This window comes from Trichosurus vulpecula, chromosome 4, assembly GCF_011100635.1.
Source record: "Trichosurus vulpecula isolate mTriVul1 chromosome 4, mTriVul1.pri, whole genome shotgun sequence".
NCBI lineage: Eukaryota > Metazoa > Chordata > Mammalia > Diprotodontia > Phalangeridae > Trichosurus > Trichosurus vulpecula.
This window is the reverse complement of record NC_050576.1, coordinates 221,618,041-221,632,806: the sequence shown is the minus strand read 5'-3', so window position 1 is coordinate 221,632,806 and position 14,766 is coordinate 221,618,041. Positions and strand designations below refer to the sequence as shown.

General features: G+C 45.9%; 1 protein-coding gene across 4 annotated transcripts in view; it reads right to left on the bottom strand.

Moving 5' to 3' along the window:
* Positions 1-3,806, bottom strand: part of TMC6 (transmembrane channel like 6) — a 40,017-nt gene extending 36,211 nt beyond the window's left edge. For all 4 annotated transcript variants that reach the window (XR_005010218.1, XM_036756072.1, XM_036756071.1 and 1 more), the window contains exons 1-4: positions 3,683-3,806; positions 3,163-3,287; positions 2,285-2,371; positions 1,551-1,709 (exon numbers count right to left, since the gene is read on the bottom strand). Coding sequence is in view for 3 of the 4 variants with exons in the window: in XM_036756072.1 (XP_036611967.1) it covers positions 1,551-1,709; positions 2,285-2,371; positions 3,163-3,287; positions 3,683-3,738 (427 nt within the window). In the remaining variant the exon portion in view is untranslated. The remainder of the gene's footprint in view (positions 1-1,550; positions 1,710-2,284; positions 2,372-3,162; positions 3,288-3,682) is intronic.
* Between the last annotated feature and the right edge of the window lie 10,960 nt (positions 3,807-14,766).

Below are 14,766 nucleotides of genomic sequence, written 5' to 3'. Positions count from 1 at the left end.
TATATTCCACCGTTCTCCATTCTTTCTATAATTCAGCTTTGTCATTGTTCAGTTGTTTCAGTCACATCTGACTCTTTGTGACCCCATTTGGGATTTTCGTAGCAAAGAAACTGGAGTGGTTTGCCATTTCCTTCTCCAGCTCATTTGACAGATGAGGAAACTGAGGCAAACAGGGTTAAATGACTTGCCCAAGGTCACACAGCTAGTAAGTATCTGAGGTCAGATTTGAACTCAGGAATTTGAGTCTCCCTGACTTCAGGCCCAACACTCTATGCCCTGATAATCCAATTGCACTGGGCTAATTGCTGCTCCTCACCCAAGACATCTGGAATCTGTGGCTTTGCCCTGGCTCACCCCATGCTCCTTCCTCACATCCACCTCCTCACGTGCCTGGCTCCCTTCAGCATTCGGTTCAAGTGATACTTCCTTTTAGCAGGCCTTTCAAAATTGCCTCAGCTATCCCCTTTAAGGTTACCTTCCAGCCACTCTTTATATATCCTATATGTAGGCAGCTGTGTGGTACAGTGTGTAGAGCCCTGGGCCTGGAATCAGGAAGATCTGGGTTCAAATCCAGCCTCGGATACTTACTAGCTGTGTGACCCTGGGCAAGTCATTTAACTTATGTTTACCTCAGTTTCCTCACCTGTAAAATGGGGACAACAGCACCTACTTCCTGGGACTGTTGTAAAGATCAAAGATAATAATTTTTATAATTATTATATGGGCTTAGCACAGCGCCCAGGACAAACTGTAAACTCTACATACCGATTTATATGGGGCAGCTAGGTAGCACAGTGGATAGAGTGCTGGGCTAGAGTCAGGAAGACTCATCTTTCTGAGTTCAAATCCAGCCTCAGACACTTACTAGGTGCATGACCCTGGACAAGTCAGCTAACCCTGTTTGCCTCAGTTTCCTCATCTGTAAAATGAGCTGGAGAAAGAAATGGCAAACCACTCCGACATCTGCCAAGAAAACTCCAGGCCAGGACTGAAGTGACCAGAAAAACAACAAACAACAGTCAATGGATATTATGGGGTCTCCACATTAGGAGGAAAGTTTCTTCAGGGCAGGGATTTTTTTTTTTCGCTTTTACTTTACATCTTAGTTTAGTCCGGCTCTCCTACTTACTAAGTACTTGACTGATTTTAAAAAGAGAAAAAAATCCTTTGCCCTCAAGGAATTTACATAGCGAGTGTGTCCTGGAAGACACTTGCATATGGAAGAGCTTGCATATGGAAGGCACTTAATACAGATTGATTAACTTCAAGGAGGATAACATAGTGAAGGGGAAGAGACTGAAGAAAGGCACAGCCTCACTCTCATCTAAATCAAAACCACTTAGAGGACTGTTCAAATAAAACAACAGAATCCAGAAAGTTGGGACTGGGGGAATGTTTGCCAGAAGGGCCTAAGGGCAAAGGCTGGAGAAAGGTGGGCGAAGGAGAAACAGGATTTCTGGGGGCAGGGACCATGAAGATGTGATGAAATCGTCTTAGTAGGTGGCTACTGCAGTAGCAAATAAGGTGGGCGTCCCTCTGGCCAAACTCACCTTCTTCTGCCCTGGGGGTCATGTCCAACTCCAAGTCGTATTGCCGAATACTGGGTCGGGCAGAACGTGACAAGTCCCTCAGCAAGGGTCGGCTATTTTTCCTCCTCAATTTGATTGTTTGGTTGTAGTACTGAGAGATAATGGCCCCCCTGCTTCGGCCTGTGTGGTTGGGAGGGGGGCGTTTGAAATTGTGAAGAGACAAGGTAAAATTCAGGGTTAAGATAAGTCAACATGCATCCTCAGTTTCTTCCTCTCTTCTTCCCCGTACCCAATTCCCTATATCGCCTCTTCCTTTCTCTAGAACTGATGCTCTGGGAGTTGTCCTGATGTTAAGAAGACGGGGGTGGGATGTTCACAATGCCATGGTTGTGTCTCTATCCCTTAAAGGTTTGGTTGGGGCCTCTTCCCAGGGTCCCAAGAATAGACAGAGCAACTGGGAGGCCCAAGTCCCTGAATGAGATCCAAGAGAACTCAAGGCACCGTCAGCATCCAAAAAGCCTTCTATTTTTACTCTTGTTACTGAGTCTTTTTTAGAAACCAAGATAGCATTTTATCAAGATACCCAGCAGGGCAGGGATACAAAGATGCAAGCCCTGAACACACACACAAACCCCACCTCCCATAGCACTGGGTGAGAAGAGCATGTCTCAGAGCCAGGTGAAGTACCTGGAAGGGAACAGGGACTGGGCAGGCAAAAAGGGAATGGGTTTGGGGAAGAGATTTCCCTCACTCACCAATGGTCCGGCTGGGCATATTGGCCAGGATCTTAAGAGTGGCTCCCGAGTACTCCTGAGGGGCCGTGAGGGTCTGGGAACCTCCACCTATAAAAGAATCCCAGGATTTGAGAAATAGAAGGGACCTTCAACAACCTTTTAGTCTGGGGAAAATTGCTAAACACCCCTAGGGATAAGCTGCTGTTCTTTTTACTCTAAGTAACCTAAAAGCCTGGTGGTAGGTAATGGGGAAAGTGGACTGAGTGCTAGATGCAGAGTCAGGGAAGACCTGGGTCCAGATTCAGCCCCTGACACCGATTGTGCAACCTTGGGCAAATGGCTTCATGTCTCTGGTGCTGTTTTCTCATCTACAAAATGAAAGGGTTGCACTAGATGGGGTAAGGGTAGGGAACAAGCATTTCTTTTTTCGGGGGGGGGGGGGCGGCAATTGGGGTTAAGTGACTTGCCCAAGGTCACACAACTAGTAAGTGTGTCAAGTGTCTGAGGTGGGTTTGAACTCAGGTCCTCCTGACTCCAGGGCCGGTGCTCTATTCCCGGGAATGAGTATTTATATAGTCTCTGCCATATGCCAGGCACCATGCTAAGTACTAAACAAATATCTCGTTTGATTTATACCGCCCTGTGAATGCTGTTATGCACCCTTGATGCTGTTACTATCCCCATTTCACAGTTGATGAAACGAAGACAACCAGAGGTTGAGTGACTTGTCCACAGTCATACATCCAATAAGTGTCTGAGGCCAGACTTAATAAACTCAGGGCTTCCTGACTCCAGGCCCAGCGCTTCTATCCACTTCCCCGCCTCGCTGCCTAAACCCATCTCAGATGCACCTCCTAGTGAAAGGAAGCCGGCGCCTCCTCCCTGGATAAACTACTTACCCTTGTCCCTGGGAGGCCACTCCTGGAGTTCCAGAGCTTCAGCTTCAGCTCGCTGACTCTGTTCCTGGATGAGCTGATGGAAGGAGTCATGTACGATGCTCTCGTCATACGGGCTGGGGTCCGGGCTGTGGGGGAATAGAAAGGCTAGGGTTCCCTTTGCCTGCTCCTCAAGAAAAGAGCAGAGCCAATATCTCAGATAGGTCTTATCAAAATCTGTCAGAGGTCCCGTGGGAAGATTCTCCTCCCTACACACGTGGACATCCCCCATCAGCCTCCATAGGTTTTAAGCATCTTTCTTCCCTCAAAACCTTTGAGGCAGGGATGGAGGACATTAACCCGATGGGATGGCCACTATATCTACTTCACAGATGAGTACAAAGACCTGCCTACAAATTCACACAATGGTACGTATCAGAGCCAGGACTGGAACCCAGGTCTCCTGACTTCAAGACCAGTGCCACGTCCACAGGGCCACATTGGCAGTGTGAGAGTTCTGTCCCTCACCCAGCTGGCAGCTTACCTAGGGCTCTCCCTGCCTTCAGGAATGGAAAGGGTGAAAGAAGGGGCCCGGGACATTTCAGGTGCTTCCCAGTGCTGCTCAGGCTCTTATCACAACCGTCTCCCACCTAAAGAGAAATGGAAAGTTTGGTCATATGAGATTTAGATCTAAGCTGCCCTGCTCTCTGGGGACACTATGCAGTACCAAGCAAGGCACTCCCCCTTCCCAGGCCCCAGCCTGTGCCAACCAACGCTCGAGGCGACATTGCCCCTCCTTTCCCCCCAACCATGCCAGGGCTGTGCCAGCTCACATGATGAGTGAATTTCCCCCAAAGTCCAGCACAGAACTAACTTGGGAATAACGCTATTCTAGTCATATTGCTTGCCTTCTCACTCAGTGGGTGGCAGAAGGGCGAGAGGGAGGGAGAGAATTTCAAACTCAAAAAAATATATATTTAAATGCTAAAAATAAATAATAAATTTTTTAAGAAAAAGGAAAAAAAGAATAATGCTATTCTTTTTTTCTACTGACAGGGAAGGAGGACTGACTTTCTACTGACTGAGGGAGAGGGGAGGAAGGGGGTAGGGAGGGAGGCTCAGTCTTCTCTAGGCAGGGTCCCCATCTGTTTCCTGGATGTTGTTGGCCTCAGGAAGTCGAGGGTGGGGTGTTTAGTAACCTCAAGTTACCTCCTTATCTACAGTCCCTGCCCTTGTTTCAAACAATCCAGAGGTCTGGGAGAAAGGTTTTATGGAGGCAAGAAAGGCCAAGGACTGCATAGAGATTGTTCCGAACAGCCTGCTAAAAGCAGGCACATACACCCACAGCTGCACACACCACCACGGACGCTGGGATAGGTAGTCTCCCCATAACTCGGTACCCACTTCCTCCTACACAGGAAATCTGTCTAGGGCCTAATAACCTCCCCACTTCAAACCCATGGGAACAAGCAGTGGGGATATGGTGACCAGGGTATGGAAGCCCCTAGGTAAAGGAGGGTACGGAGGTAATCAAGTCCCCATTGGCTTCCCAGCCCCCTCCCCAGGATGCCTCTGAGAAGTTGAGCCTGGGGGTAGGAAGGGTTCCAGCCTTAGTGACCAAAGTTAAAAGGCCCTTTCCCAGATTAATCAGCTTCACCTCACTTCTACAGCAAACGTCATTGTGTTCTCACTCAGGTCGGTCCAGTCGATCATAGATCAGCTTTCTCCTGTCCCCACCCCATGAGAGCAGCAGGGATGGGGACTTAGCCAGGAACAATCTGCCTTTGTCCGGTTAGCTCCCCCCCTCGAAGTGGGCAGAATTCGAATGAGAACGGCTTTGTTTTTATGTCCAGACCAAGGGGAGGAGGAGAGGAAAGGGGGCAGGGGGAAGCAAGACAAAAGGCCTTCAACCACACCTCCGGTTCCTACCCGGAGGGCATTTATCTCAGAGCCTCTTCCTGGGTGCAGGTATAGTTGAGTCATGAAGTGAGTAGGAACGCACTCCCCAGAACGCTTCCTGCCCTTTTTATAAAGCTTGATCTCATGGAGGGGCGGGGGAAGCGAGACAATAAGTGAGACGAGCGTTCAGCTCTTTGGAGAACAGGGACCCAGACAAGACAACACTTGAGGAGTCCTTTAGCCCAGCCCCACTGAAGACTGGAAGGGGTGAGGATCCTTTCCTCAACTCCCGGCCATTCTAGCCCCACCCAGCTACAAGCTTCGACTCCCCTGTGGATTGACCCAGCTCTTCCACTTCTGAGCAGCCCAAGAGGCCCTACCCCTCACTCAGATCTGCATCTTCTTTTCCAGGACAGGGAAGGGGCAGGGAGACAGAAGCACTACCCTTAACCTTGCCTCAGACCTGGCACTAAGCCACCAGGGGAAGCCAGGCCCTAGAACTGAGCTAGGAAACACCATGAGCAGATAGACACCTCATCCCCAGCTGTTCCCTCATGGCACTCCCACTGCACTCTGCCTCCTAGCTAATCCTCTTAAGGGGGCTAGTGGAGACCTACTTACTGAATCTATCATTTCTGGGGCCCCAGCCAAGTTGACTAGGAGAGGGGCTGGGAGAAAGGAAGGGATGTTTACAGGAATGCCCTCCGGTCTCTAAACCAGCCTCTAGCCACTTCTGCATACCCCCTCCCCACCAGCCTAGCATCACCCCAGCAACTGGACAACACTCCCCACCCCCAACCATTAACATACAAACCTCCCCGCTCCTTCAGCTGCCCACAGCTGCCTCTAACCCGATTCTGCAACCCAAGTTACTGTTTCTTCTTCTGTGCCCTCCTCCAGATCTCTTCCCCCTTCACAGAAATACAGTAGCTTACTTTGTGTTGAAATCAGCTATTGCAATTCCTTCACTTTACAGATGAGGAAACTGAGACTCGGAGTAGTAACAAGAGGACCCAGCAAGTAAGCTGGCAGAGCCAAGGATTCTGACCTCAAGTCCAGTGGTCTCTCCCCTACCCCTCTCAGCTTCCTTCCACAAGATCTCTCCTTTCTTCTCTCCCTGCCCCTGGCCAGACTCAAATTCCACTAGGTCTTCCCTTTAATTCTTTTGTTTCTCTTTTTTCCCCTCCCCAGCTTTGGAGCTTGGGTCAAGGAGCAGCAGGCATTTGAGGGAGTGTCCTCTGCCTACACCTCTCAGAGGTCGGCTCCTAAAGGGCTCCCACATATGCCTGGGTTATGGAGAGTGTGCACACAGAAGTATCTACAGAGGAGAGAAAACCCCATAGTCCCTACCCCAAAGTCCTCTGGAATTTCACTGAGCTCCAGCTGGGAGGGAATGCTGGAAGGGGTGGGAGTAGCCTAGGAAGACTCCCTGAGCCCCAGGCAAATGAATTACCCTTTGGAGGCTGGGCTAGGGAAAGCTAAGTCAGTCTGATAGGCAGCTCAGCTTGAAGACTGAAACAAAAAGGGGCCCCAGCCTAACTCTGGGGTCAGCCACTCTCCCTTCCAGGTCCCAGCTCTTCTATTCCCTCCTAAGACCAGGATCTTAACTCTTGGAAATCACTCACCTGCATATGAAAGGGAAAAGAGGTAAAACTTCTCTCGGTCTAAGTTCATCTGGGAACTTGCTGGGAGTTCCTCACCTGTTCACACATAACTCTCCTCCCAGAGGTTGCTGGGAATTGTAGTCTTCATTAGTCACCTAGTTCACTGGAGCCTAGAATTTAATCCACCTAATACATGCCATCTTAGGGGGGAGGGGAGAAACGGGGAGAAAATTTGTAACTCAAAATCTTGTGGGAATCAATGTTGAAAACTAAAAATATTAAATAAAATAAATAAATAAATTTAAAATAAAAAAAAAAGAAGTCTCTGCTGTCAAGGAACACAGGACCTTGCAATAAACCTAAAAGGCAGGACACAGATGGCAAATAGCCTTAAATGCAAAGCTTTGAATGCCTTTCCTATTCCTCACATACAGGTCAAGAAACATTTAATGCCTAGTATGTGCCAGGTGCTGGGCTAATTACTGGTGATATAAAGAAGGGGGAGGGGGGAAAACCTAGTCTCTGCTCTCAAGTAGCTCACAATCTAATTGGGGCACCAACATGCAGACCGCTATGTATAAATAAGATATACACAGGATAGACGAGACGATCGAGAGGGAAGGCATTAAGGGGGATTTGGAAAGAATTCTTGTAGATGGGGGGATTTTTAGCTGAGACTTGAAGGAAGCCAGGAGCTGCAGACATGGGGGCAGACAGAAGATGCCTAGGAATTAGAGATGGAGGGTCTGCGTGAGGATTAAGGGAGGAGAGAGAGACAGGAAGAGTGGCAAGATGAAAGAATAAAAAGGTAGGAAGGAGATAGATTACAAAGGGCTTTAAAAGCCAGAGGGGGTTTTATATCTGATCCTGGGGGTAATAGGGAGCCACAGGAGTTTTGTGAGGGGGGGAGGTGCGGTGACATAGTCAGACCCATGCTTGGATAACTGAGTAGTTAGTTCACTCCCTCTTTGATCTCTCTGCCTTTGCTCTGGCTGTCTCCATGGTTAGAATGCACTCCCTCCTCACCTCTGATCCTTAGAATCTATAATAATAATAATAATAATACTCATATAGCACTTATTATGTGCCAGGCACTATGCTATGATATCCCATGTGATCCTTACAACAACCCTGGGAGGTAGATGCGATTATTATCCCGCCCTTAACAGATGAGGAAACTGAGGTTAAGCTTGCCCAGGGTCATAGAGCCAGGAAGTATCTGAGGCTGAATTTGAACTTGACTTCTGGACTCCAAGTCCAGCACTCTATAACCACTGCACCACCTATCTGTCCCAAGAAGTAGAGCTTCCTTCCAAGTCCTAGCCAGAAAACTCTTACATGAGGCCTCTCCTGACCCCCTTAGCTGCTAGCATCTCCTTCCCCAACATTACCTTGTGTCTTTTTATACGTGTTTTGCATATATATGTGTGTATACACACACACACACACACACACACACACATATATATATAAAATCTGCCCCTCCCCCCAGTAGACTATAAACTCCTTGATGTCAGACTGTTTTATTCTTGTCTATATTTCTAGTGCTTCGGGGCAGAGTAGAAGTTTGATAAATGTTGATTGATTCTCATGAGAGGTCCTAGAGAATTCCTCAAGGTTTTTGAAAGAGGGAGTAGCATGGTCAGGTTTGGGATGAACTGTTTTGGCAGCATGCAGACCATGGGTTAATATAGTTGAAGGGTAATTAGAACCTGGTCTATGGTGGTGACAGTTGTAATTAAAGGATGTAGAAGATCCAAACCTGGGTGACTGGAAGGAGGTTGGTTCCCTTAACCTATCTCCTTCCCAAGCCTCACTTCTCTCATCAGTAAAATGAGAGGACTCATGTTGTCTTCCCCCACACACCTTGCCTATTAAAAGGCAAACTTGTCGTTGGTCTGGTTACATAAGTATATATGAAACATATATGAAATAAATAGGAAATTAAAGGAAAGGGGCATTAGCAGCTAAGGGGATCAAGAAAGGCCTCAGTCAGCAAATGTTTTACAAAGATGAGGTGCCAACTTTCCCAGCTTTATCAGAGTGCCACTATTTGGTGAAACTGCCAGTGCTGCAGAGCCCTCTCCTGATGAATTCTGGAACAGCCAATGGGCTGACTGTTCCTCACCAGTCCTGGCTGGGCCCGGTACTGATCTTGGCCATGTCAGGTCCACACCTGAGGATTCTTGAGCCTGTATCAGCCTCTGGGAACCAATCTAGCCCAGTCCATCCAAGGCTCTGGTGATCACAATCCCAGTCTATAATCCTGAGCTCTCTGGTGGTCCCAGTCCATGGCCAAGTCCATGCTGAAGACCCTCTGAAATGCCTTGCCGTACCCTCCCTTCTACTTTCAATATACCATGCTGCTAAATTCTTCCTTGGTAGTTTACAGGATGTTAGGAGTTAGAGCCAGAAGAGGTCATATATTTTCTAAATAAGGAAACTGAGACCCGGAGAGATTCCAGTGACTTGCCCAAGGTCAACTTCCCTGAATCCTCTTTTTTTCCCCTCTTTTTTCAGCCTGTCTAAAGTCCCATGACTTTAGGATGAGGAAAATTAGATGTCATAGAAAAGAATAAATTCATGGACTCTGAGAGTAGAAAGTGACCCCAGAGGTCATCTAGTCTAACTGATACCTGGACAGGGCATCTAAGTGGTGAAGTATATAAAGCCCTGGGCCTAGGGTCAGTAAGACCTGAGTTCAAATCCAGCCTCAGACACTTCCTAGCTGTGTGACCCTAGGCAAGTCATTTTATCCTGTTTGCCTCAGTTCCTCATCTATAAAATGAGCTGGAGGAGGAAATGACAAACCACTCTCTAGTATCTTTGCCAAGAAAACCCCAAATGGGATCACAAAGAAACTAAAATGACTGCACATCACCTGAGCAGGAGCTAGTCTGTGTCATCCTTAACAAAAAGGTCATCCAGCCCACAGCTGAAGACTCCTAATGCTCCCCTGAACAGATATGCGACTGTCAGCCTGCCCGTGTCTACAGGTCGAATCCCAAATCTGCCACTAAATTAACTCACTAGGTGATTCTTGACAAGGGACTGGTTTCCTCACTTTTTTAATGGAGATAGTAAGTCCAACCCCTTTCCAGCCTCCCGTGGTTATGACAACCCTCTCTGTCAAACACTATTAGAAAGCATGTGGCCACACTATGGATTTGGCTGTGTATCATAGCATATCAAACCAGGTTCCTCATTTGCATGAGTAGAAAACATATCTTTCTAACTGGAAGGCCTACAATAAAGGTGTTTTCCTCTCATCTACAGATAGATGGAGTACTGGACCTGGAGTCAGGGAGCCCTGAGTTCAAATTCTGCCTCAGACACTTACTAGCTAAGCAAACATGAACAAGGCTGCTTCAGTTTTCTTATCCATAAAATGAGGATAATAATGAGGCTATTCCCCTCCCCCTCCAAAATAAACAAACAAACAAAAAAGCTCTGGCACTGGAATCAGGAGGACCTGAGTTCAAATCCAGCCTCAGACACTTGGCACACTTACTAGCTGTATGACCTTGGGCAAGTCACTTAACCCCAATTGCCCTGCCTTCCCCACTTCAAAAAAAAAAAAACAATGAGGCTATTTGAAAAGCACTTATCACAGTGCCTAGCTAACACATACAAAAGACTTAATAAATGCTTATTATCTATCTATCTATTCCTCCCAAACATCAGCATTATGAAAGGGGTTCCAGCTGTTGTTCTTGGCCCCAGAAAGCAGAACTAGGAGCAGTGAATGGGTAGAAGTTTGCTGTTGTTGTGGTTGTTCATTGTTTCAGTCGTGTCCAACTCTTCTTGACCTCATTTGGGGTTTTCTTGTTAAGTGACTTGCACAGGGTCACAGAGCTGCTAAATATCTGAGGCTAGGTTTGAACTCAGGGAGATGAGTCCTCCTGACTCCAGGCCTAGTACTCCACCTAGCTGCCCCAGGTAGAAGTTACACAGAGTACTCTTCCTAATGATTAGTTATCCAAAACTGGAATGGGGTACCTCTCAGAAGGTAGTGAGCTCCCCATCACCATAGGTCTTCAAACAAAAGCACAGATGACCTCCTGTTCACTCTGACTTGGTGTAGATGACCTCTGAGGTCCCCTTCAACTATGAGTCTGCAATTTTGTAAAGTATCTGTTGAGCATGCCCAGCACTATAGTGAGTATAGTAGAGATGAAAGAAAGAAAGAAAGAAAGAAAGAAAGAAAGAAAGAAAGAAAGAAAGAAAGAAAGAAAGAAAGAAGGGAGAGAGAGAGAGACAGAGAGATGGAGTGGGAGGGAGGGAGAAAGGAAGAAAGGAAGGAAGAGAGAGAAAAAGGAAGAAAGAAAGAAAGAAAGAAAGAAAGAAAGAAAGAAAGAAAGAGAAAGAAAGAGGGGAGAGAGAGAGACAGAGAGACGGGGTGGGAGGGAGGGAGAAAGGAAGGAAGGAAGAGAGAGAAAAAGGAAGAAAGAAAGAAAGAAAGAAAGAAAGAAAGAAAGAAAGAAAGAAAGAAAGAAAGTAAGGAAGGAAGAAAGAAAGAAAGAAAGAAAGAAAGAAAGAAAGAAAGAAAGAAAGAAAGAAAGAAAGAAAGAAAGAAGGGAGAGAGAGAGAGACAGAGAGATGGGGTGGGAGGGAGGGAGAAAGGAAGGAAGGAAGAGAGAGAAAAAGGAAGAAAGAAAGAAAGAAAGGAAGGAAGAAAGAAAGAAAGAAAGAAAGAAGGGAGAGAGAGAGAGACAGAGAGATGGGGTGGGAGGGAGGGAGAAAGGAAGGAAGAGAGAGAAAAAGGAAGAAAGAAAGAAAGAAAGAAAGAAAGAAAGAAGGAAAGAAAGAAGGAAAGGAAGAAAGAGAAAGAAAGAAAGAAAGGGAGAAAGGAAGAAAGAAAGAAAGAAAGAAAGAAAGAAAGAAAGAAAAAGAAAAGTATGACAAGATCTCTATGTCCTCAAGGAGCTTATACTTGCTTAAGAGGCAAATTAAATTTGGCCTGTCATCCAACATGGTGTTGTGATCTAGTGAAGATGGATTTGGACTCAGAAGACCTAGATTCAACTACTTGTTTTGCTACTTACTACCTATGTGATCTTGGGCAAATCATCTAAGCTCTTCCAACTCAATTCAATCAATAGATATTGAATGCCTCCTATGTGCTGGGGCCCCGTCCTAGGAGCTGAGGACAAAAAATTTTTAAATGAGCTACACTCCAGGCATTTACCTTCTACTGGGCATAAAGGGGGTTGGATCCAGGATAACAAGTACACAATAAGCATGATACAAGATAGGCTATGATGGAAGTAAAAGAGAGATCAAGAAATCAATAAACAATTATTAAACACCTACCATGTACCAGGCACTGTGCTGAGTGCTAGGAATACAAAAAGATACAAAAAACGGTCCCTGTCCTCAAGGAGCTTATAGTCTAACTGGGGAGACATTATGCAAACAAATATACACAAAATAAGCTATATACAAGATAATTAGAAAATAATTAACAGAGGGAAAGCACTAGAATTAAGAGGGGTTAGGGAAGACTTCCTGTAGAAGGCAATATTTTAGTTGGGCCTGAAGAGAAGCCAGGGAGGTCAGTAGTTAGAGCAGAGGAGGAAGAGCATCCAGGCATGGGTGAAAGCCAAAGAAAATGCCTGGCAAAGTGCTCTGAGAAAATCTGAGGAAGAGAATGCTTTCATGGGGTGGGAGTAGAAGAGGAATCAGGGAAGGCTGCATAAAAGTGGCACCTTAACTGAGCCTTGAAAGAAGAGAAGGAGATGATGAAGAGGGAGGGCCTTTCAGGAACTGGGGATAGCCTGCATGAATGCAGATGGGTAAGAGTTTCATTGGTAAAATGAGGAGGTAGAACTGCATGATCATTAAAATCCCCTTTGTAGCAAGGTGGCACAGTGGATAGAGTGACAGGCCTGGAGTCAGGAGGACTTGAGTTCAAATTCAACCTCAGGCACTTACTAGCTGTGTGACCCTGGGCAAGTCACTTAACCACATTTGCCTCAGTTTCTCATCTGTAAAATGAGCTGGAGAAGGAAATGACAAACCACTCATGTATCCTTTCCAAGAAAATTGTAAATGGAATCATGAAGAGTCAGACACAACTGAACAAAAACCCCTTTTAACACTAAATCTCATTATCATAAGACCATACACAAATCAATGAGAAAACATGCCTGTTGTTCTTTCTTCCTTCTAAAGAGGGCCAATGACATCATGAGGGTGATTTCTTGATTTGTGAGTGAATTGGATTAAGTGAGGCAGAACTGCACAAAGTGGTCAGCCTCAGTCTCTCTTCCTGAGTCATCAAAGTCCAGTGGCAAGATAGAAGTCAAGATGATTATCAGTGGTCTGGGATGCAGTGTGTGACCTTGGCCTTTCTAAATTAAGTCCTTTCCCAATGCCAAAGGACTCATAATGGGAAATGCTATCCACATCCAGAGAAAGAACTATGAAGTCTGAATACAGATCGAAGCAGACTATTTTTACTTTTTATGTGGCTTTTCCCTTTTGTTCTGTTTCTTCTTTCACAACATGACTAATGTGGAAATATGTTTATGTGATTGCACATATATAACCTATATCAGAGTATTTGCCATCTTGGGGAGGGGAGACATGAGGAAAAGAGGGAGAAAAAATTTGAAACTCAAAGTCTTATAAAGAATGAATGTTGAAAATTATCTTTACATGTAATTGGAAAAAATAAAATAATATTTACCAAAATAAATAAATAAATTAAGTTCTTCTCCAGGTCTCAGTTTGTCTGAGGCAACACCCATTCAGTGATTAAGGACTAGGTAAGAACTGAGACAAAAAAAAAGGTCCTAATTTACCATCACAAAAATATCAACCTGGGAGGGGAAGAGCCTCAAAGTTTCTGGCTAGAACAGAAAACAATCGCAATTTACACTCATTCTACTAGGAGCTGAACCATGGTAATAAGCACATCATGAGTCCAGATGAGGGAGAGATCAGTACATTCTGCAGTCTTCATGAAGGAAAGGCAACATGAGCTAGACCCTCAGAGGCGGGTATAATTTCGATGAATGGAAAGTAACGGGAAGACAGTGCCTGGCAAGAAGGATAGCACACAAGCAAATAAATTAGAAATAAGCTGGGCATATAGTAGGATACTTAGGAACCCAACACTCTTCATCCCATTTTACAGCTGAGATAGCTGAGTACTGTAGTGAGGAAGCAGCTTATCCAAGGTGACAGCAAGTGTCTAATCTTGATTTGGAACCCATCTCTCTCCATTTTGGGGCCACTACTTTGCACCAGCCTGATAGTAAAACGGTCACACTTCACAGCACACAGCCAGAAACCAGGTCATGGGCCTAGAGCAGCCTTCCCTTTAAAACTTTAGGTTTCTTTGAATCTTTACAAGAAGTTCCAGACTAGATGATCATAACCACAGAATGGTTATGACAGTCCATAGAATATAAGCTCCTCGAGGGAAGGGGCTTTTTCATTTTTGTCATGGGATCCCAGCACTAGCACTGTGTCTTTCACAAAACAGACACTTAGTAAAAGCTTGAATTGAATTAAATAGAGGAGTGGGAAATAAAGTTGGCTAGGTAGGATAGAGCCAGATCATAGAGGGGTCTTAGACTTATACAGCAGCTAGGTGGAACAATGGATCCAGTGATGGGCCTGGAGTCAGGAAGACTCATCTCCCTGAGTTCAAATCCGGCCTCAGACACTTAATAGCAGTGTGGCCCTGGGCAAGTCACTTAACACTGTTTGCCTCAGTTTGCTAATCGTCAAATGAGCTGGAGAAGGAAATGGTGAACCGCTCCAGTATGTTTGCCAAGAAAACTCCAGATGGGGTCACGGAGTGTTGGGACACGACTGAAACACAACTGAACGACAACAACAAGGCTTAGACAGTTGTCCATGTGGAGTCCATCCTACTGTGTGTAAGAGATATTGGAATGGAGACAGGGAGACTCGTTAAGAGGTTAACTGTAATCAGCAACAACAGTGGACCAAGGTACGGGGAGATAACCACCTGAACGAGGGTTGTAGCGGCAAGAATGGGAAGGAAGGGACATGTCTGTGAGAGACACTTCTTGGGAAGAAAGAGCTTCAAAGGAACTGAACTAAGGTATGAAGGAGAGAAAGTGTCCAAGATGCCCTTGCTTCTGACCTG